General features: G+C 31.2%; 1 protein-coding gene across 1 annotated transcript; it reads right to left on the reverse strand.

Moving 5' to 3' along the window:
- Positions 1–3,534: 3,534 nt before the first annotated feature.
- On the reverse strand, positions 3,535–21,245 carry LOC124359442 (dehydrogenase/reductase SDR family member 4). Its single transcript, XM_046812186.1, has 7 exons — positions 20,049–21,245; positions 17,624–17,801; positions 17,165–17,242; positions 16,171–16,317; positions 13,869–14,003; positions 8,619–8,674; positions 3,535–5,159 (listed from the first exon to the last, which is right to left on the reverse strand). Exons 1-7 carry the CDS (start codon positions 20,219–20,221, stop codon positions 5,045–5,047), a joined length of 882 nt encoding a protein of 293 aa, XP_046668142.1. The 5' UTR covers positions 20,222–21,245; the 3' UTR covers positions 3,535–5,044.
- Positions 21,246–23,113: the final 1,868 nt, after the last annotated feature.

Raw genomic sequence — 23,113 nt, forward strand, 5'->3', positions numbered from 1 at the left:
TAGTAGTATTTTCTTCATCATTTAAATCATCAGAGGATAAAATTCCAAATTGATTACTGCACTGTATTTGAAAAACTGTATTTCCTAATTGGGTAGGATTTTTAGACAATCCTCTTTTGTTATGTTGGACACCTTGAAAGATGGGAAAACAGTGCATACATCTTGAGTTTTAAATTCAGAAAAATTATTTTCTAATGTTTTTTTGTCTTGTTCTAAAACTGTGATAATAGTATTTAAATTTTGTATTTCCTGCTTACAATAAATCAGTCCCTGCAGAATAATTTGTGTTTGGAAGTCTTTACATGGAGATTTCATTACAGTAGTATCTTGGGGATTAAAAATTAGGTGATTAGTATATTTACTGTTCAAGGTAAAAGTTGTTTCTTCCTGTTCCACTTGTGTTATCATTTCCTCCCTCAGCTGTTTGAAGTTTTAGTTTTCTAAAGATTCTACTTTTATAATTCATGTTCCTTTTCACTATGGGTTTTTAACATTAATTTCATCTCTTCTTCCCTTTGTTGTATTTTATCTTCCAATTCTATTTCATAAGTAGATTTTTTATTTTTCACTTCATGCAACTCCTGCTTTAAATGTTCATTTTCTTGGAGAATGGCACTCCCTAATTGTGTAGCCAGTGAAAGGGAAAGATTAAAGTCACTGTTTTCATTTTCATTGCTGATATTTAATTTACTTAATTCACTGCATGATGGGCATAGCCAAAGTTGATCTCTTGATCTGTTATATTTTTAACTGTTGAGTATGTCAAACCAATACATTTAAAATGGATCCATTTTTTACAAGAACCTGTGCAAAATATGGCTGCACTCTTTTTTGCATACTTACCACACACTCTACAATCATTCACTTCAGTTTGATTCATTATAAGCACAAGTATAAACTACCGTGTTAATAGTGGTTTAGTTGAGAATTTGATTTTTTTTTTAATCTTGTTATATAGCACCCTTAATTATATACAACTTAGAAATAACATAAATAGTTACAAAAATCAAGTCAGATATACTAAAATAATTTTCAGTACAGTAACAACAAAAAATAAATAAATAAAACTCTCAAAAATAATATTGGCTCAATTTCATTTATCAAGCAAAAAGTACGAGTATAAGCCTTCACTTGTATTTGATCCAGCAGCCTTCAGACCCTCAGGCAGAGGTTTAACCCAGTGAGCTATCTCAGATATGATGCTGGCTGATTATCAAGTATTGGGTTATCAGTCAGTTATCAGACATCCAACAATATAGTTGTTAAACATCCAATCAGCTGATTAGAATTAGCTCAACTTCTGCTTCTTTCTATCAGGTGTATAATAGTCTGGCAGTTTAACCTGTCACTGCCTGAATCAAATCAAGTACTCAACTTCCTGTTAGTTTACCACAAAAATTTTTATAGTTAAAATGTTACTGTCACTATTACTTTAAAACACTTCATAAACTACAACTTTATCACATAGAATGAGTGTTCCAAGAAAATCCAAGCTGCATTTACTCACAAAAACATTTAAATCGCAGTTAAAAAACAATGCAGTAAACATGTGGTTTCATCTCCTACAAAAATGTAAGTTGCATTTTACCAAGTTTATAATTAAAAACAAAACTAAAAACTTACACCTTATATACTAGTAGAGCCCTTATATTTATTCAAGTGTAGTTAATAGATTTTGTGTAGTCAGTTTATTTACTATTAACATAAAATTTAAAAAACAGTCACTTTCACTACACAACTGTTACCAACACTGCTGCATGCGTATATATTGTCAGTATACAATAATTTTACGCATTCCTCTAAATCTCAACCTTCAGAAGAAATTGTCAATTTAAACCTTATTTCACCACATCAAGACCCAACCAATAATAAAATATTACAGCAAGGTAGAGTTTTAGAACAGAGAGATAATCTATTACCACCAACAAACCCTTCTGTAAAAGTTGAGAATTTGTCAAATTATGCACTTAACACATTGGAGTCTGGCTCGCTATTTGCTGTTTTTATAACCCGGTCTGCATAAATTAATTGGTTTTCAGATTTTCTTTTTAGAAAAGTGTTAAATATTATGTATAAGATATTATATTTTCTTGAAATCTCTATCTGTCCTCTTTAAAATGATATGTAAAACTGTATTCCTATAAAATCTAATTAATTTTTAAAAAAATTTCAAAACTTACATTTTTTGAAGAAAAATAAAAACTCCCGCATGTTTTGTGTTACTTGAAAACTAACTTTTGAATAAATAAAAGAAGTAATTTCAATTTTTTTAAAGGCATTTACTATATACATATTTACAAATAATAATTTTAATTGCCAAAAAAATTTCAAATGCTAAAAAAATGATTGTTGTCGTAGACAGACTAACGACGCGCCAGGCCACGTCAGTGGATAAACAAAAGCCTCAAGCGGGTATGACGTAGTAGCGCCTAGCGAAATTGTTCTGAACTGACCATTAACGCTGGCTTTCTAATGCAGCAGACGGCACTCGAATATCACTCTAGCAACTCCGTATATCAATCAGCAAAGCTGTGCTCGAGTCACGCTCGAGCGCCGGCCGGGGGTTTAAACAATGGCGCTCGCGTCTGGCTCGAGCGTAGACTCGAATGTGTTAATATTAATGAAATTTCAATTTTAATAAAAGGATTAACTTTTTCCCCTACCGCAAGGTTCAACCATATTAATTTGATTGCTGACGCAATGGAATTTGCACAAGATACTAGAATCAAATTTTATTTCAGTTAACATGAAAATAAGAACAATGTCAATGAGCCATTGCCGCTTTCCCTTAAAAAAAATTCAACCAGTCTGGATGGCAGCCCCCACCCCTGCCCAATGACCATCCTATTGAGCAGTTTCTAAATGTAATATTAGCCAATGTATCTGATCAAAAATTTATTATACCTCTATATATATATGTGTGTGTGTGTCTACTTTGGATGGTCCTAGTCGTAATTCTACTAAACCATCAGGACAATGAACTCTACACCCAAATAGAACTGGATTACACTATAGCCGATTGAGTACAATAAAACATTAGCTTAAGTGTAGAAACACGAGTTAACATTAACTTTTAGAACTTTTGCATTTCTTAGATGGGGCCGATATAAAGACTGGTTATCCTCATAATTGGCCAACAGTCCTTTTTTATATTCTAGAAAGACATGTAGTACATTCAATAGTTTACTCACTTGCAATATATATTTACCAAAAAAAAGAGCATAGGCCTCTCAATGTACACGGACTACTGAATCAAGTTGGCCTAACTCAGATTACAAGAGAATGCGAGCATAAACATGGAAGTTAAGTATGTTGCCGATAGATGGAACCACTTTATAGACAGATCTACTTAAAGGCAATCAGTAATAGCATCGCATTTACGATAATACAAAAATGCAGAGGCTAAACGTCATATGACGTCCGTACTCCTTTGGGCCACTATAAAAATATATCATATGACGTCCTTACTTGATATGTAGGGTTTACACGCACTCCTTAAAGGGTTAATGAATTGAGTAATATAAACGACTCATGTATTAAGAATATATATATTTATAACAAAGTAAAAATTATAACAACATAACCATTTACAAAGAAATATTTAATAATTAACGAAGCAGTAAAAAGTTGAGTAGGTTACATACTACACATTTTAAAGTAGAACCAGTATAATTATGTATGGTAAAGTTCTACAGAGCATTAACAAAATCTTACATGAATGGCTCAGCATACATTTAATCCTTGGCTTTTTTTCTTAAGTTTCTGATGAAACTTAAATGTTAGAGTTATTAAATGTTAGAATTTAATAACTACTCTCCAGCAGAGTTAAACAAAATTTACTACTTTAATTCTACTTTTCACATATCTCACTGGTAGGACCATCTTAACACATTCGCTGTTGAACAAAATTTGTCTGGTTACGGTAAGTGCGGGAAAATATTTTGTTTTTTTAACTTAGTAGCCAAAAAGGTTGTCCAAGTAACCCCACTGTCAGATTTGGTGACATCATAACTGTGACAATTGTCAGCTGCCCCTGGTGCCGGTCCCCACTTAGTACCACAGGATAGTAAGCGGGTCTATTACTCCCGAATGGCACTGTCACTCACGGAAGACATTGTAAATTGCACAAATAGTGAAAAAAAACTGAAAACTGTCCATAAACATGGACTGAACTCACATCAGCAGAACTCTCTGAACTTGAATCAGAATCATCCTGTTCACTCATACAGTCTTCCACTAGTTCATTGTCGTACTCCATATTGCCTAAATACAATAATAAACACATATACACAATCACCTTACACCATACACTACACACAATAAACAATGCAGCACAGCCAGCGAACGAAAATTGCGAACTACGAACGGATTGCGAATAAACAATGTATGAAGCAGGCACATCACGCGGCAAACAGCACAACACGGCAACTGCTAGGCTCACACTGAAGCAATGGTGGCCAAGCGAGCAGATGTCTGCTATCATTTTCATCTGTATGGCATGCCAGTATTGCATGACAACAATTGTCACCCACAGCAAATGTGTTAAAGGACCATCAGTTGAGATGATGATAAAGTATACATGCTTATCGTAAATGATTGTATGTGTTTGTTAACAGACACAGTAAACTCTGTGATGCATTTTTAAGATGATGTTCTCCTCACCAGTTAAATAAAAGTTAAACAAAACCGTATTCTATTGCTTTAATGAAATGTAACACTATATTATACAATGAATAAAACTGAGGTACAAAATACATTCACCTAATTAATACACCTTAGTAATTATATCAATCTTGTAATTAAAACTTCATTCCCTTGTGCTGTACTAATATCAGGATGCATATAAAATGAAATTAATTTATATAGCATACGAATTACTGAAGATTTTAGATTTCAAAAGTTCTAAATTATACATATTAATCTTATAAATTATTTTACCTAAAAATGTACTTAATATTATTTGAAGACATAATATCTCGATATTTTTCCACAAAAATTAGTAATATTTAATTGAATGAAGACTTGTATATAACTACTGCCAGGTCTATAGACGAGAAGACATGCCTCCTGCAGCAATGAAGGTTTCTCCCGTTATGTACGATGCATCATTTGAACATAGAAATGCTACAACTGCAGCCATCTCATCCGGTTGTGCTAACCTGGAATTAAAAAAAAAACTATATAAACATTAAAATTAATAAACTACAATACTTTTAAGAAAAATCTTTTCTTCTCATTTATCTGCTCAATTTTGTAAACACAGTTCAATTTTTTCCTTCTTGTTAAGGTCAAAAACCTTTGACTACAGAGTCAATATCCGAAAACTTGCTCCCAATTACACTTTAGCAACTGTAATAAGAACCTTAATATTATTTCCACCAGAATACAGAGGTATCTAATCGGCTCTGAGAAAAATCACCATAAGAATGTTAAAAAGTTAGGCCTCTTATTCCTTGGTTTATCTAGGAGTTGAGTTTGTTGGGCAGATACATTATTACTCAACTGTTTCATAAGGATGGGAAGGAATAGACTCTCTTCTTTTGAAATGTTATGTATGTAAGGGCATTTGAAAACTATTTTAAAGAACTTATCAACAGCCATTTCAAATGGAACTGCTGCCAATTTTTGAGTTCCGTATTAATAGATCAGAGTAAAAAAATATATGAATAATTAAACTACTAAAAACTTAATTTTTATAAATATTCCGTTTCCAATACAATAAGGGAACGTGACATTAGTTTTTATTAGCCTCCTAATTAAAATAATTTTTTTTACAACAGAGTACAAACACAGTTTGTTTTAAATTATTTTTTATCTTTATCATTTCTCTGTTTAAAGTATGAATAGCAATATCTGTTTGTTTTTACTGTATGAACTAGACACACTACAGAGCTTTGCTAAGCACTGTGGCTGTTATAATTTATGTGTAGGGCCATCCAGTTATATCATGTAGAGATTGAACTGTTTGCACATCAAGGTCATTTGAAGTATTTCTGACCATTTGGAAAAAATATGAGTTTGTAAATTATTATTCAATTTAATTACAACAAATTCTTGCCAAAAAAGCAGACCACTTTCTGGACGGTACCGGTGATTTGTTACGTGTAAGAATGTAATGGTTTTATAGCCCAAGAAACCAAAATATTACAAACTAAATCAAACTTAATTGCATATAAATTATATCATTGATGTCTTTTCTAAGTCAATATTTTAGAAAATTTGCTTGATCGAAATTATGGTTAGATATTGCACTACATTAAAAATGGAATTACATTGTAAAAATATTTAATTGAACTACCAATATAAAATGTTAAAGAATTTATATCATAGTCTGTGTGTACTGTTTAAATTTAATCAATGAGTGAGGGAGAGTGATTAGCTGTTGTCCAACAAATACCAATTATAAACTTATCACAGCCAAACCACTCTGTGATTGATAATCAGTTTTGTGTTGTTTGCAGTAATAATAAACATGCTGGTTTTGATACATATCATTTAAGTTTTCTTTTATGTAAAGTAAGCAATTTTAAATATATAACGAAGGAACGCTTAAATTTTGTAGTTTCTTAAATAAGGGCTTACATGAGCCTCTCTTTGCAGAAAAAGTTATATATCTAATACACTTTTTATTATTTAAAAAATTACATCTACTTTTTGGTATTGCCCCACAATAAAATTTTGTATTGCATTATTGGGTGTAAAATACCGTAATAAATCGTTACTCTTGTGTTTAAATCAATTGTATTTCTAAAAACTAACATCTGTAAACAAGCTTTATTGAATTTACTACGCACCAAATTTACGTCATTACTGCAGTTTAAATGGTTGTCTATGTCCAATCCTAAAAACAATTGATAAATCAGAGCCCTTACAAAGGAGTCAAATTTACTGCTTGTTTATTTTCATAAGTTTTAAATTCTATGATTTTCATTTTATCACTGTTTAGTTTCAGGCCATTTACTGAAAACTAATTTGATAATTCTGCAATTGTCCCTTTAATGTATTGAACAGGATTTTCCAAATTGCTTGCTTGGATCACTACTGATGTGTCATCAGCAAATAAAATGGCATTGTGTGTTAGTTTGATGACATGCCGTTAATTAAATAAAAAATAAAAGTGGGTCCAGAATTTAACCTTGCGGAACACCGATCTAACTTCTTCCCACTCAGATACTGATTTTAAACCCTTTTTTATAACAGTAGTTCTTTGTTTACAACATTTGAGATATGATTCAATGAAATTGTGTTACTCTTAGGTCTAAATCTAAACTGTTTTGTGTCTAAAGGTATATTCATTATATTTTTTCAAAAAATTAGACATGAAATACTGATACCCCTCAATAATTGTTTGGGTGTGTTTTATTTCCATTTTTAAAAGAGGTTTAATTTCAGCACATTTTAATTGATAAGGAAAAACACCATCTTGAAAAGATTGGTTAATAATGAGATAGGGGTAAAGTTACGTGATTAACAGACTTTTTAATAATGTGCACTGGAATTTGTCCCATCCCATAGAATTTTTGTTTTCAAATATTTTTTCACAACCTCAGCAGTCACTGTGTTTGGAACAAAAAGTAGCAGTCGATTAGAATGTTTGTTGTACAATAATCTTTCAGAATTTTCCACTGAGGGTTGCGCTCTTAATTTATCAGAAACATTTATAAATTTATTGCTAAAGTATTTGGTAATAGCATATGCATTTGTAAGCGATCTTGTTTGTACTTGACTAACTGAGAAATCTGGGTCAATTGTTTTGTTCCCTAATCCAACTTTAATTACCCAAGCAGTTTTACATTTCTTATATGACTTTATATCATTATATGCCTTTTTTAGCTTTATTATTGTTTTTAAATATTTTTGTGGTACATTTTAAAATAACATAGGAACTCATCATTAGTGATTTGCTTCACTATTTTAGCCATTTCTCTTTTTTTGCTAGATTTAATTAAACTCTGAGTCATCTATTTCTTTTTTACAACTATGGGTTTCCTTGACCTGGATTTTAGAGGAAAATTACTATAAAAAGTAACCTTAACTGTATTAAAACAATTAATTAAAATTTTCTTGAACTGTACAACTTTTGTCTATGTGCCATTCTAAAGTTTTGATAAATTCTAAAAATTATTGAAAATCTTTTTTGGAAAAATATGTGTGTTAATCCACTTATAATAATTATTATTCTCAGAGTTTAATTTTTGAATTAATGGAACAAAAAGTGCTCTGAGGCCTGATATACCCAACTCAGCATTGAATCTTAAATGTAAAAGTTACTAAGTACAATTGTCTATACTAATGGCAGAATGTGGTGATATCCTACTTGATGTTTGGATGTTAATGTGGAAACCATACATATTTAATAAATTTCTCTTAGTCAGGTTGTTTACAGTTCTTCATGACATCAATATTAAAATCCCTCAATGTAAATGTACTTTTTACTTCTTTCTGTAATGACAAGTAATTTTCAAACCTGTCAAAAAATCTTTAATGTTATTTATCATAAATATGATTTCCATACAAAGAAATAATTATAACTGTACAAACATTTGAAAGCTATGATAAATTTGTAAATCCGCATTATTATTTGTAACTATAAATTTAAAATATTTAAAAGATCATACCTCTTCATAGGAATCATTGACAATGCTATCTCTTTGGCTGTTTCAGTCTCGTGCAGCTGAAAATTAAAATAGGTTTAATTGATATATTACATATAAACACAAAGTAAAAATAGTTCAACTTATTTGAATTTTTTTTAATGTTCATCAATAATATAAAGATGTTTATACAATTTTTAATATATTAAAATGTATTGATAAACACTATTAATTTCAAACAATTCTCCACAAAATTTGTTAAAGGGACTTGTTTTTAAAGCATAAGAATATGCCAATTTAATATGCCTTCTCTTCTTTTGTTCTTATAGAATGGATATTGATATAAAATTTTCAGATTATTCATTTGTAGCTTCATGAGTTTTAGAATCATACTTGACTATATCTATGAACTTATTAAAGAGAATTATTATGTAAGTGAGTTGAAATACAAACTCATTTATAATATTTAGGAAAATAGAGACAATACTTTATCTACCCCTGCTGATATTTTAATTTTAAGCCTAACATTACATTTCCTGCAATGCATTTGAGATTAACCTGTTGACGAGTGCCGCAAAACATACCCAAATGAGTGCGCACGGCATTTGCCGTTTGGTCCCATATGAGGGAGCACGGCATTTTCCGTTGCAGACTAATGACTGTCAGTTCGTTCTCACTGACTTACTGTGACGTCTAGCAGAGATTTTTGAAACTTTTCAGTTGTTCCTAATAGTGTCGCTGTACAGTGTTGCTAGTTCTGTATGGTGGTGGCACCTGGTGATAACTTTTAAAACTATTTTATATTTTCATTCAGGTTAAGAACTTTGGCGCGCTTTTAGCCTGCTTGTTATAGGTTACTGTACAGTCACCACCATTGTGCTATTCATAAGAGTAAATGTTACTTGTTTTTTTAAATACTGTGTTCGTCTAAAGTTGCATCATGGAATTTATTGACAGAAGTGATGAAATTAGATGTGAACTGTATAGAGACATAAGTGAAGGTGATGTGTTGGAGTCGGATGAAGAGTATACTGACAGTGACTCTGAAAATGAAGCTACAGACTTATTTGAGAACGTTTCACCTTCTTCTGAAAACTTAACCGTAAGTACAGAAGGCCAATTTGACAATTATAACAATGATAGCCTTCCTACAAGCCCTTTACAAACTGACCAGTCACAGCCATGCCCTATTTGTAAAAATTGTCTGAAACAGTACTGGTCTACAGATCCACTCATAGAAACACCAATTTTCTCTAAAATATTTTCCCAGGACAGATATCTAAATTTAAGGAGAATGCTCCATTTTGACGACAACTGTCACAATACGGGTGGTGACAAGCTGTATAAAATTCGGACACTGATCGAAACATTGAGAAATAGATTTTCATCTGTACTAAATCCCTTTCAAAATTTAGTTGTAGATGAAAGCTTGATGTTGTGGAAGGGTCGACTGTCTTTCCGGCAATACCTTCCCAACAAAAGAGATTTGGGATAAAATTGTTTGTGGTCTGTGACTGTGAATCTGGTATGGTTTAGATTTTATAGTATACACAGAAAAAGGCACTAATGTTGACATTAATCAAACAAATGAGAGTGGGTTGTCTTCAAAGGTAATTATGACTCTAATACAACCATACCTGGGTAAAAGTCATGTATTATACATGGATAATTGGTACTCAAGCCCAGATTTGTTTTCTTGGTTGTATGACAGAGATACTGGACTGGAACACTGAATGCCACAAGAATAAATGTACCATGTCTACCCAAAAAAAATGAAGAAAGGTGAAATGGTAGCTCGGCATAACGAAAAAATGCTAGTAGTAAGATGGTGTGACAGGAGGCCAGTGACAATGTTGTCTACAGTTGACACAAGTGAGATGACTAATGTGAACACCAGGTCATTTGAAAACAAGCTAAAGCCAAAATGTGTCACAAATTACAACGCAAATATGGGAGCTGTAGACAAATCCGACATGATGATTTCATTTAACGATACGACAAGAAAACCATCAAGTGATACACTAAAGTGTTTTACCATTTACTTGACATATGTGTTTTGAACTCTTTTTTCATGTTCAAGGAATACCAGAAGAAAAAAACCCTTCTGTAAGATTGCATATCATGGATTTTAGGATAAATCTGATCCGACAACTATTAGAAAATCATTTCACGGCAAGAAGCATAAACTACTGAGGCAGTGCTATGTGTGCAAAAACACCACTCGAACTGGACAAAGAAGAAAAGAAACCAGCTATGAATGTTCAACATGTGAGGTCACCCTTTGTATATATCCTTGTTTTGAGCAGTATCACACACACTAGCAAAGTTTTAAAACAAAATTATTGCTTTTAACAATCTACAATGTATTTTTACATAAACTTAAACTATTATAAATAAGTTTATTAACATTTAAAAGTTTTTTTTATTTTACTCCCCAAAGGTTTGTCACTGGTCAATGAGGCACTCACTATGGACCGTCATAGCGGCACGGCAAATGCCGTGCGCACTCGTCAACAGGTTAAGGAGCAAACTAGGTGGAATGACACAAAAAGGCACATGGGGTTGGCTGCTTCTTCAAATATCTCATTATTTTGAACTTTTGTTCCACATGAATCTTATTTACATTTTAATTTGAATAGTACATTTCTGTTTTAAATAACACAACCATGCCACTATATAGCTACCGGAACACAAAATCATGTGTCATACAATGCCTTTGATTGTAATTTTGTCCATAATAGGCATCAACTTTTATTTATGAATCAATTGTTTGCAAAAGTTATAATTAAAGTATGTGAAACCTCAAATTATAGCATTATATAATATTAATAAATTTCCCTTTATAATCAATTAGGCCACTTGGGAATTCAATATTTATAAAATTCAATATTTAAGCAGCTAAAGAGAAATTATACGTTTTTAATTAGTTTTATACTTGGTTAAATTAAATCATGTTTGTGAGAACAACTATAAATAACAAACTACAGAGAACAGGAATTTTTTAAAGCATTCTCACCAAACTATATATGACATATGATGCTATCCTGGGCATAGGTGAAAAAAATCCTGTTTTAATTTAGTTTCACTGTGCTTAGTGTACTTCCAATATTAACTATTCACATTAAAACTATTTTCCAACAGCAATCCTATATATGTGAAATGTAAATAATTCAAAATGGTATCCTATTGTCAGCACTTGGCAAGCTTATTTACAATTGTCAAACCAAGAACGTCTGCACTAAATGTGCATTGCAATATGGTCTTCTCAGAAAATGTAGATTTATATTATGTTATGTAAAATTATAAATGTTCAGTTAAAATTTGTTACATGTGATACATGAAAGTTGTTTGAGATGTATATTTATAATATTTTGAAATCATCCTACCAAGATATAAAAAGGTTTTATCATTGCATGTGGAATAAAATATATAATTAGCTGTGTGAAGATATTAACAGTATTTTCATTATAAATTATTTTAGGAAAACTTTTACAAATTTGCTAAATTGCAAAAGTCAAATAAAAATATTGTTATGCATTACAGATTTGTTCTAATATTTTTTTACTATTCTCCAAAGTGAAAATTGCTACCTGAAAAGCAATTTTGTCCAATGGAAAGAATGTAACAGCAGACAAAAACTAGCAAATTTTAAATTAAATGCCATGTTTTATAAAATTTTGCTGATTGTCGAACTTAAAACTTACAAACCGTTAAGGCTTATTGAAGTCCCTGAAAAGTCATGGATTATGATTTTGTCCCCAAAATTTTCTGTTTAAAATATCTGTTTTTTTTTTTTATAACGATAATAAATAGTGATTAAAATAATATTTTGCTTGCAGTTAATATTTCCAATATTTACGTTCATTCATCACCGTAAATAAATATATTCCTGGACGATAGTTAATAAGCATTATACACATTAACGATCGCAAAAATGTGATTTTGTTGTTCTTTTTGTATGAAAACTCATAGATAGATATCCTAATAAATAAATTATCCAAGTTGTGTAATATTTCACCTGCAGTTTTGTATATACTGCATGCATTGCAGCAACGCTGCTGCATATATTTGCCGATGTCAAAGTACCGATTGCTAAAACATACTTTTGTAATATTTTGTTCTCTTTTTGAATTTATGTTAACAGAATTGTCTTCATTTTTTACAAGTGATGTATTAATATTTCTTTGGTTGACAAACACACACAATAAGGTAAGATTAATGCTGTAAAAATGTTTTTTCAGTCTAAAGATTTATTTTCAAACAGTGATATGTCGAAGCTGGATCTCAAATCCACTGAATCTTCCACAAAGATTCGGATTCGAGATCGATTTACGGGATTCATTGATCGAATTTGTTGTACAACAAACCCGTCGCATCATTGGCTATCGGCTAACCAACAGTATACAAATTACTAAACACTAAACCTTGTTTGTTTATTAAAAGCGTAGATAGATGACATAATTAATAAAATTATCTTGCTTTTGAAGAGAATATTTTTCTCTCAATTTATATTTTCTATATTTATGTTTGTGCAATGTAAAGCACCTTCTGAGTTAACATGCGGATGTCAACTGCTTGGGACAAGAAGGAAACAATCAGCAATTTTTTTTTACTTTTTTGTAATTACATAAATATTTTCTCTATAAAATATTTTGTTTTATTTTTACATTTTTGTAATGGTAAGAGTGGTTTGAAATATTCTAAAACATTTTTGTGAACCTCTGCAAATCCCTTCAAGATTGGGAGGTATTATTGGTTTATCTTGTATATTATCGGACATTCTCCAAATATTTAAGAATGGTAGAAATTAGAATGGTGATTTAGTTTAAATCATTTTGAAGCTAAAAAAAATCTATTAGGAATCAATATTCAAGAATCAGGAATCAATTTTTTTTTTATTCAGATTCGAAATTTTAGTTTTTGATTAGCTTGTTACTATTTCCAAGTTTAATTAGTAAAATAGACCATACAATATTACTTTGTAAAGATGTTGGTTTTGTACATTACTTTTGTAATGGTTTTTTAAGGCTCCGTCAAAGGTCATAAACTGTTTGATTCAAATGCCACTGAAAGTCACTGATCTTCATTATACTTCAGCAGTAGACACCCTGTAACTTCATCAGTAAACAATGTATAAACTGATACAATGGTGTTAAAGCCAAATCAACTTTAAAACTGATCATTGTCTAGTTAACACAATTAATGAATTAATTAAACACATAACAGAAAATCATAACTCACCTACTTTACATAACTTAATGTAAAAGAACTTACAGCACTGGAGAAACGGGTTTCTACTATTCCTGGAGCTAGACAATTGACCCTGATGTTATCTCCTGCTAAGTCTGCAGCAGCAGCCTTTGTCAGACCCAGCAATGCTGTCTTGCTAACTGAGTAAGCTCCGAGCATCTGATGACAGCCAACAATAGATTGGTTTACTAAAAGTCACAGCAATTTAAAAATGGGTTTCTATTATTCCTGGAACCCGACAGTTAACCGTAATGTATTTCCAACCAAGTCAGTAACGGTAGTCCTCATCAGGCCCAGTAATGCTTTCTTGTTAACTGAGTAAGCTCCGAGCATCTAACTAGTTTATCATCAATTCATTATCATGATATGCAGTACTTATTGTTATCAATCTTATCTTTGGATTATAGGTTTACAACAGCTGATGTCAAATGTATTAAATTCAACCAAATTGTATTTATAGAAATATAACAATAGTGAATGCTCACTCGACTACAGACATTAATATAGTATCTATGGAACTTAATTCTGTAATTATATTCCAACTAAATATGTTCAGTTAGAATTAATTATTATTGATTTTATATTTGGGTTATAGGTTGTTATGTATTTGACATACATTAAATTTGTTTAATTCATATTGTGAGAATAAATAATTGATTGATTAAACCCTTTCCAATCCATTGGTTTATTTGTATTTTTTTGTTTTTATCTATGGGGTAGCATGCACCATTAGTGAAATTCACTGGTATGTAGGACTCGCACCCACCGGCCTAGGCATCACTCCCCTCGGGACTGCTTTCCACATTACTTCATGAGAGAGCCTACTTAAGCCAACAGACGGCTCCTACAGTATCAGACCATCAGTAGGCAGGTATTACCTGATTTCTCGGTTTTCAGCACCCTTTCTACATAAGCAAAGACACACTATTCCAAATCTACCTGTCAGAGACAATTTTCCAAACGATTGTATCCAATGAGAATTGGCCTATAGCAATCTCAAGTCTCCTTTCGTTTACAGTTTACAGAAGAACAACATATGGTTGGTGTCGTTCTGCTCCACATCTCCATAGTGACATTTCGAGCTTTCAAATTTACCCATCTTAAACAACAAGTACGCTTGAAATTTGCCATAACCGGTGAGGTAGAAATTTACCTCCCCATGTTCTTGCTTCACCCATTCTCTTAGGTCTTTAATCAAACTAGACGTCGAACATTCTCTGCTCTCTAGCAGCCATCGTTTCTGCCAGTCCCTCATCGTGCGTTTTCCAGCCTCAGTGCAAGTTACCACACTGTTCCCTTCATCTACCCGCTTCCTTTCGAAGTTGATTGAGATGGCTCCTGCCACCAAGGAAAGTTCGGTAAGCACTTGCAATCTGGAGTGCCCCTTTTCTCTGTACTGCCACCATCTTTTGCAAATAGATAAATTCAATTAACCACTCCGAATAAAATTAGCTAAGAAATAAGAGAAATAGATAAAATTACTTACATTTATATTTTGTAGTTCTGGTTGTTACAGTTTCAACTAGATATGATATTACAGTTGTATTTACATTACATACTATGTTTTAAGGATAACATACAGGAAAAATTATTTTTATTTTACCTTTTTAATACAAGTTGTAAATCCGTTTCTCATGTTGTTTTTCAAAAATAAGAGGTGACACCTTCCAACCTTGTACTGATGAATTACTATATAGAATAATATTTTGTTAATTTTTTCTATTTTGCATAATAAAGAGAGGTTTAGCTGCCCTATGTTTACAGGCATACACAAACATTGCAAACCAATAACATTATTTTAAATTACAAATCAAATGAAACTGCTGATATTATTAAATTCAACAAAATCGTATTTGTAGAAATACAAATCAAAGTAATGTCTACTTGTAAAAACAGATACTCTATTAATTCTATTCTATTCAGATAAAGAATGGAAGGGGATAAAGGTTTATTGTGATGTATTTACAAGAAATAAAACAAGATGCAAAGAACAGGTATTACTAGAAAACCACAGTGGTTTTTCAAACAATACTAGCAGGAACTTCATAATATCAATAGATCAAAAGACATACAAAGATTTGCAAATTTTACAAAAAGTTGGCCAATACACATATTTTAGATAAAGGTGTGTGATTTTTTTTGTTTATATGCTATTCTCCTTAAATTCTTAAAAAAATATGTATAATAGTAAGCCTCTACTTTTAAAAAATACATAGTATAGAAAAACAAACCTGCAAATATACACGAGGCAGTAAAAATGGTTCAGCGCTGGGAAAAATGCAATCAGCACTTGGAGGGTTAGGTAATACTCCGTAGGCCTACTTACATTTAATGGATGAAAGCCAGCAATGGAGGAAATATAAACAATTGAGCCTCCATTCCGCTTCTTCAAATAAGGTAACACTTCTTTTGACAACATAAACGCTGATTTTACATTAACTTCAAATATTTTGTCCCATGCTTCTTCAGCACACTAAAAAATAACAAACATGTTACTTTACATTTCTATCTAGCCTGAAAATTATTCTAAAATATTATATTTGACATGAACAAGACATCAAGACCAAATAATAATTATCATAAATAACTTTTGACACATTATTTACTTAAGATAGTACTGCAAATTTTAGATAGAGATAAAAATTAAATATAGGTAGATAATCATAGTACTTGCTTTAAAATTAGAGCATCCTGTGATCTAATTGGTAGTGTAAAAAAGTACTTGCATTTTGTAGGTGAATGGATGATTTTATTTTAAAATATCTAATGGGAGTGACATTGCAATTTATAATCATATAAATTAATTTACTATAACTACTACACTCCTATACATAAATGTGTCTTACATTTATATTAGATGGTAAAGTGTACTCTGATATAATTTACTCTTGTATTAATAGTAAAAATTTTATAACTTGAGAAAATTAGGCAGAGAACTTAAAAAATATCAGTAGTTTCTTTAATAACTTTTATATTACATTTTAAACATTTTTAAGTGTATCATTATGACTTAGTATTCATAATTAAATGCAAATGATCACTTTTTCTTAATCGTTCCCATTAAATGATGTTCTGAAGGTTCTCAAGAAAATTGATGAAAATAGTAAAGATCAAAATTACTTGTTTATTTTTAGCAAATATTTTATTCTTCAGCAAATAACTCTTAAATTTTCTTATATTTAAAAAATTCACCGGAATGATTTGCTTTTTATACAATTTTAGTTTAGAGACTCATATAATGCAATTTATTTAATGTCTAAATAGTATCCGCATAAAACTGACTTCACTTTACAGATATGTGGTTCCTTACTGCAACTTACATCTAAAACTGGTCCAACGGTGGGATTGACTGCTGCATTGGACACCAAGATATCAATGCCTCCATAGTGTTCAACAGCCTAAACAAATTAGTTTATTTAATATCACAGCACTTTGTCAACTGAGTTATAGACTTGAAATTTTGTAGGAAGCTTCATTTTTAAGGTATCATCATATTTGATGATGATGTACGTCACTCCGCGAGATTTGGCATTAGTCAACATTTTTACATTGGTCACATTTAAAACCATGATGGAAACGAGAAAACTAGAATAAATACATTTGTGAACAAACTTGAGTCCATTCACTTGACATTAACATGTGACATAGTAACAAATTTAATAAGCTTCATTTGTACACTTTGTTGGTAAGAGTTATTTATACAATCAGTAATTCAATAACTGTCAAAACGGTAAGCTAACGTTTTAAGTACTTACAATAGACCAAAAATGAACACTTACAGTATCAAGTAACCTCCTCCTGTCATCTGCCTTAGCAACATGGCACACCGTTCCAGCAACATTATAGCCTGCATCCTTCAGTTTCTTGACTGCTTCTGATACATTTTTCTCCTTTCGGCTACTGACAACCACATTAGCTCCTTCTGCACCAAGTCGCTTAGCGATCGCAAAACCTATTCTAAAAAGTATTCAGAATACAATATTACTTTGAGCATCTTAACTTTTTAGAAAAATACAACTTGCTTGGATAAATATAAAGATCAAATTGAAATTTAGACATCCCTTCCAGTTTAGTCACAAGAAAAGTAACTTAAGTTTTCACATGATACTGCCATCTCAAAATGTCAAACACGAGTTGCATTATATTAGTTTAAACAGTTAATTTGTGCAACACTAACTGAAAACACAAAACTCTGTGATTTATTTCTAGTGCCCATAGATAAACTCTATGACGCTACCCCTGGAAGATTAATTTAATGCCTACATGGGAAACAATAATGACATTTTGCTGTAACAAGACAGTAGGCTACTCTAGCAAAGAGTAACGATGTTAACATTTCTTTTTAGGCACTTTTCCATCAACTTAATTAGTGCTAGTATTCAGTTGAACTTAAGAATACTTTATCACAACTGTTGAATGCAAGTTTTGAATTATAGTTAATTGTTTGTTATCCAACATCCACCTTTTGAACAATTTGGGGGTAGGGTATGATAAGTGGACCCGGTTTGTTATATTGTTATTGGCAAACGATATTACTTAATTATAACTTTTGATACAACCAACTGATACTGATTTTTGAAAATTGACAATGAACAATTATACAATATATTTAAACTTGTATAAACTATAAACACTTTTTCATATAATAAATATATTCCTTTATAGGTAATAACAGACAGTCTTGTGGATGACCGTGAGACAAAGTTTAAAAAGTGGAATATCAGCCGACCTGCTTGCAGATCACCTCTGTGAGTATTTGCATAGAAGAGCAGTACGGTTTTCTAGAGAGGATGCTTCAACAACTTTTTGAAAGTGGTTAATCATTGTTACCCAGCAGAAAACATATAAATAATTACGCATATTTTGTACGTTTGTTATGTCGTTACAATTTCATTATTATTTATGAGTTATTTTTATTTCCAGCTCTAACCATTTGATGGTTAGAGTTCATTTATTATTTCTAGGATTGGGTAGGGTACGATAAGCGGACCCGGTTTTTTATATCGAAGAATGTAATCATCGATAGCTAATATTCGCATCTGAAATCCAAGACTATCAATCGATATAAAGTATCTATAGTTCTCAATAACAATCATGTTTTAAATTAAAATATGAATCTAATATTTACAGTGATCAAACAAATTATTATAACCAAAATTAGGAAAACTGAAGACGATCATATTTGCTCCTCTCACAGTTACAGTTTCTTTCCCACGAATTTCACATAATGGGTTTTTCCACACGAGTCATGTTGAAGTCATGAAAAACATGTCTTATCATCTTTCCAAACAATGTTGTGTAGTTTTCTAAAATTGACTGTCATTTTAAATAATCAAATGTTACTTATATAAAATTGAAATATTACATTACAAGTGTATTATTTTTAAGTGTTTACAGCTGTTGATATGGATTATTTCAGTTAATTGTACAAAATAATTAATCGGTATCGATTGATTATATCGATGGTTATGATTAAGTAATATCGTTTGCCAATTTCGATATAAAAAACCGGGTCCGCTTATCGTACCCTACCCCTAGGATTATCACTATGAGCATATTATTAATTAAAAATATTATTGTTATTATGACTATAGATATGTTGAAATGATCTATAAACGCGTATTCAATAAATTAATATTAAGTATCGATGATTATACTAATCGATATATAAAAAATTATTTCATTCCAATAGAAAAACCATAAAGTATACAAACAGTAAATTACAAACAATACACTAAATTAATGCACAACAATCAATACAGGCTGCGAGAACAATAACAACATTTTATTGAGTTTATTGTGGGAAAACTCTCTCTGGAACCCAATTGACTCTATTTTTAAAACTTAAAACTATGCATGAAATGAGATGTCTCATAAAATGAGGACAAACAAATCCAAAATAAGATAAAATTAAATTGTTATAAATATAGTTTAAAAGGAAGTGTAATATGAAAAATGTAATTCTGAAAACAAAGAACAAGAGCATTTTAATCAATGTATGTCTGTGCAAAGTACAAGAATGTTATGATGTGGACTCTGGACTTTTAATATGTCTTATATGTTAAGCTATCTGAGGTTAAAATAACGTGATTTAATGCTTTATCAAGTCAAAAACAACAACAATGTGAAAAATATAAATAAACTGGATATAAAAATTACATGGATAGACCCATGTAATTTTTAATATAATTTTAATGTTCTCACCCATCAGTTGATGCGGTAACAACAGCAACTTTCCCTTTTAATCTAGAAGAAATCGCGGAATTAGAAAGCAATCTCATACTTATTTTATTTGCTGTACTCGTTGTGCTGTAAAAATGTAACCTCTTGAGCAAAACACTCGCATTGACAACTAAATCTAACCCTAACCATGTCATGACTGTTATAACTTTCTGATCGATTGTCTTAGTCGAAGCAAGGCCTCTGTCGAGGTCGATTTCTTCCTCGAATCGTCTAACGAATGATCGTTTTGTTTATCAGTATAAGATTTTTTAGCATCGGCTTAGCTATTCTGGCTTCGAAGTACACTGTTTATTTCTGTCTATGCTTGATTGGCCTTCCCTGGGATTTGAACCTGTGATTTCTGTTAGGTTAGAGAGCCGGGACTTTATCCATTAGTCTAAGGAGGAGGGACCAGTACAAGTTATGCCTGTTTCAGTTGCCGCTTGTCATGATGGGTTAATTAACCAATAACGATATGCGAATCACTTCCAGTTATAAAGAAGCTACGTTTTTTTGGCAATCTATGATCCTAGGCTACAATTATACACTTGTAAATTGTACAATAGTTGTGGTACATTCTTTTTAAATAAATTTACTGCAGATTAGCTCGGCAAAAATATTTGGTACTGAATGACAACATAATTGTAAATAACATGATAATGAGTTCTATTTCAATGAAAACATTACAGTAAATTATTATTATGAGAAAACATAACAGTGATCTATATGTAACCACGTCATGAGCAATCACTGATTTCCTTACACAATATACTGATAAACTCGACTTAACAACTCTTATGGTAAGCTCAAGCATGGTCAGACTTTTACATGTGAAAGCATTAATTTACACTCTCGTTGATAATAGTTTTTTCTCATATCCATTGACTCAACTACTAGTTTACAGAAGTTGTATAGCTCCCGAGTAAGGGTAGAATTGTGTAAATCGTGTCTCAGCTTCAATGAAAGTGCACGTGCAGACGCTTTTTCGTGAATAAGTGCAGCTTGCATAACGCACGTTTTGCAAGGCTATATCCTACAACACATTTAAAATAACATTTCAACCAATCATGTACTGTCTCTAAGCTATTGCGCTTCTGAACATAGCTGCTAATTTTCTTTGAATTTTAAATGTATAACCCGTTTTGGTAGCTTTGCACTTGAAAACAACCTCTAACGATTTAATAAATTCTATTGCATTGATCAATTGTTATTAAATATCTAACTTCTAGTATCAGGCTATCTGATTCATTTTATTATAGTGAAGGAATTTTAAATCAGCAATTCTTTATATGAAACTATATTTTCTCTTTGAAGTTAACCCTTTGAACGCCGATATAAATTTAGTCATTTTTTAGATTACGCTCATTTAAGGTTAAAAAATAAAAATGAAAATTCCTTAAAGCTAATTTTTGTATTCCTTCCTAATGACTAATAGTCACACAAAGAAAATTTTACAATAATGTAATACTTGTATTAAAATAATCAAATTTTTTCATAATAATAGAATATTACAATCAAAATCAAATTTAGGTTACAGAGTAATCAAATGCATGTGATGAAAAATATGAAAACTCAAGGATAAGAAAACAAATAAAGTGTAATATGCTGGTCTTGATTAGTTTTATAAGTTCTGATAATATTTGATTTAGGCAGTTGTACGGTAAACTTCAAAACAAAAATCGGGATGAAGCCATGGGGTCTCAGGACATGACTTGCAGCCATAATTACTCAACAGAAAAGAAACAATAAAAACTTTATTATAACACCTAAAACATGGTAACAATAACTTTTTACAACTGTTTGTATAAGGAATGACAACGCAAGAACACTTCCCAAAGGCACAATTAGTGATGGGAGAATCGAATACAGAATCGAATAGTATTCGAATACAGCCAGAGTATTCACATATTCGAATACATCAAAATGGATTCGAATACTTTTGAAATGAATACAATTTCTCTGGATGAATTGAATTCAAACCTGGAGTATTCGTTTTATTCTGACAAATAGTATTCAAATAAAATATCCATCCAAATGGATTCGAATACTTTTGAAATGAATACAATTTCTCTGGATGAATTGAATTCAAACCTGGAGTATTCGTTTATTCTGACAAATAGTATTCAAATAAAATATCCAAGAGCTGTATTCGTATTCATATGAGGTTTTAAAATGAAAACATATATGGAGACTTTGAAATGAATAATTTAGGGGAGATTCATAATTTGAAAAAATAATTACAAATTTTAATACTTTAAAAAAAGTATAATTAATTGTATAATTATTAAATTTAAAAATACATATTATATTATAGGTATATCATATATATATTATATAAATAATATATATGATATATTATTGCAATGATATATTATAACTGAGTTACAATTCTAAGCTGTAAAAAACAAATATGAATATTTATTTTATATAGTTGTGTAAAAACAAAATATTATTGAGGTTTTCTGGCTTCAGTTTATTTCTACGGGAATTAGTGACAGGACCTGCTGTGGAAAAATAGCCTTTCAGACGGAACTGAAGTAGCAGGTAAACAAAGATATTTCTTCTGAAGTTCGTATATCATGGGTATGACTTGTTTATACGAGGGCACCAAAAGCCAAAGTATTCGAATACAGTGATGAATTCGTGACAAACAAGTAAGACAGGTCTAGACCTGTCTGTTAAAAACGCTCAGCTGAGCAAAAGTATTCGAATACAAGTATTCGAATACATATTCGAATACAGGGGTGAATTCGAATTCACTGTATTCGATTCTTTAAAGTATTCGATTCTCCCATCACTAGGCACAATGCGTGCTCCACTGACAGTCGGTAATGGCGGATAGTATCGTCATCGGCGTACGGACGGGAGTGGGAGAACAGCTGCCGGCAACAAAACAATTTACTGTTTACCTACTGCGGCCAGCTGACAGCTGCAACTGGATTATTTGGTCAAGCCAGTACATTACTTTGTATTGTGGCTTATGTATTGAACTTATAAACGTCAAAAATAGTAATAAAATATATTTTTATCGATCGGCGGATTATTTC

This window comes from Homalodisca vitripennis, chromosome 4 (assembly GCF_021130785.1).
Source record: "Homalodisca vitripennis isolate AUS2020 chromosome 4, UT_GWSS_2.1, whole genome shotgun sequence".
NCBI classification, from domain to species: Eukaryota; Metazoa; Arthropoda; class Insecta; order Hemiptera; family Cicadellidae; genus Homalodisca; species Homalodisca vitripennis.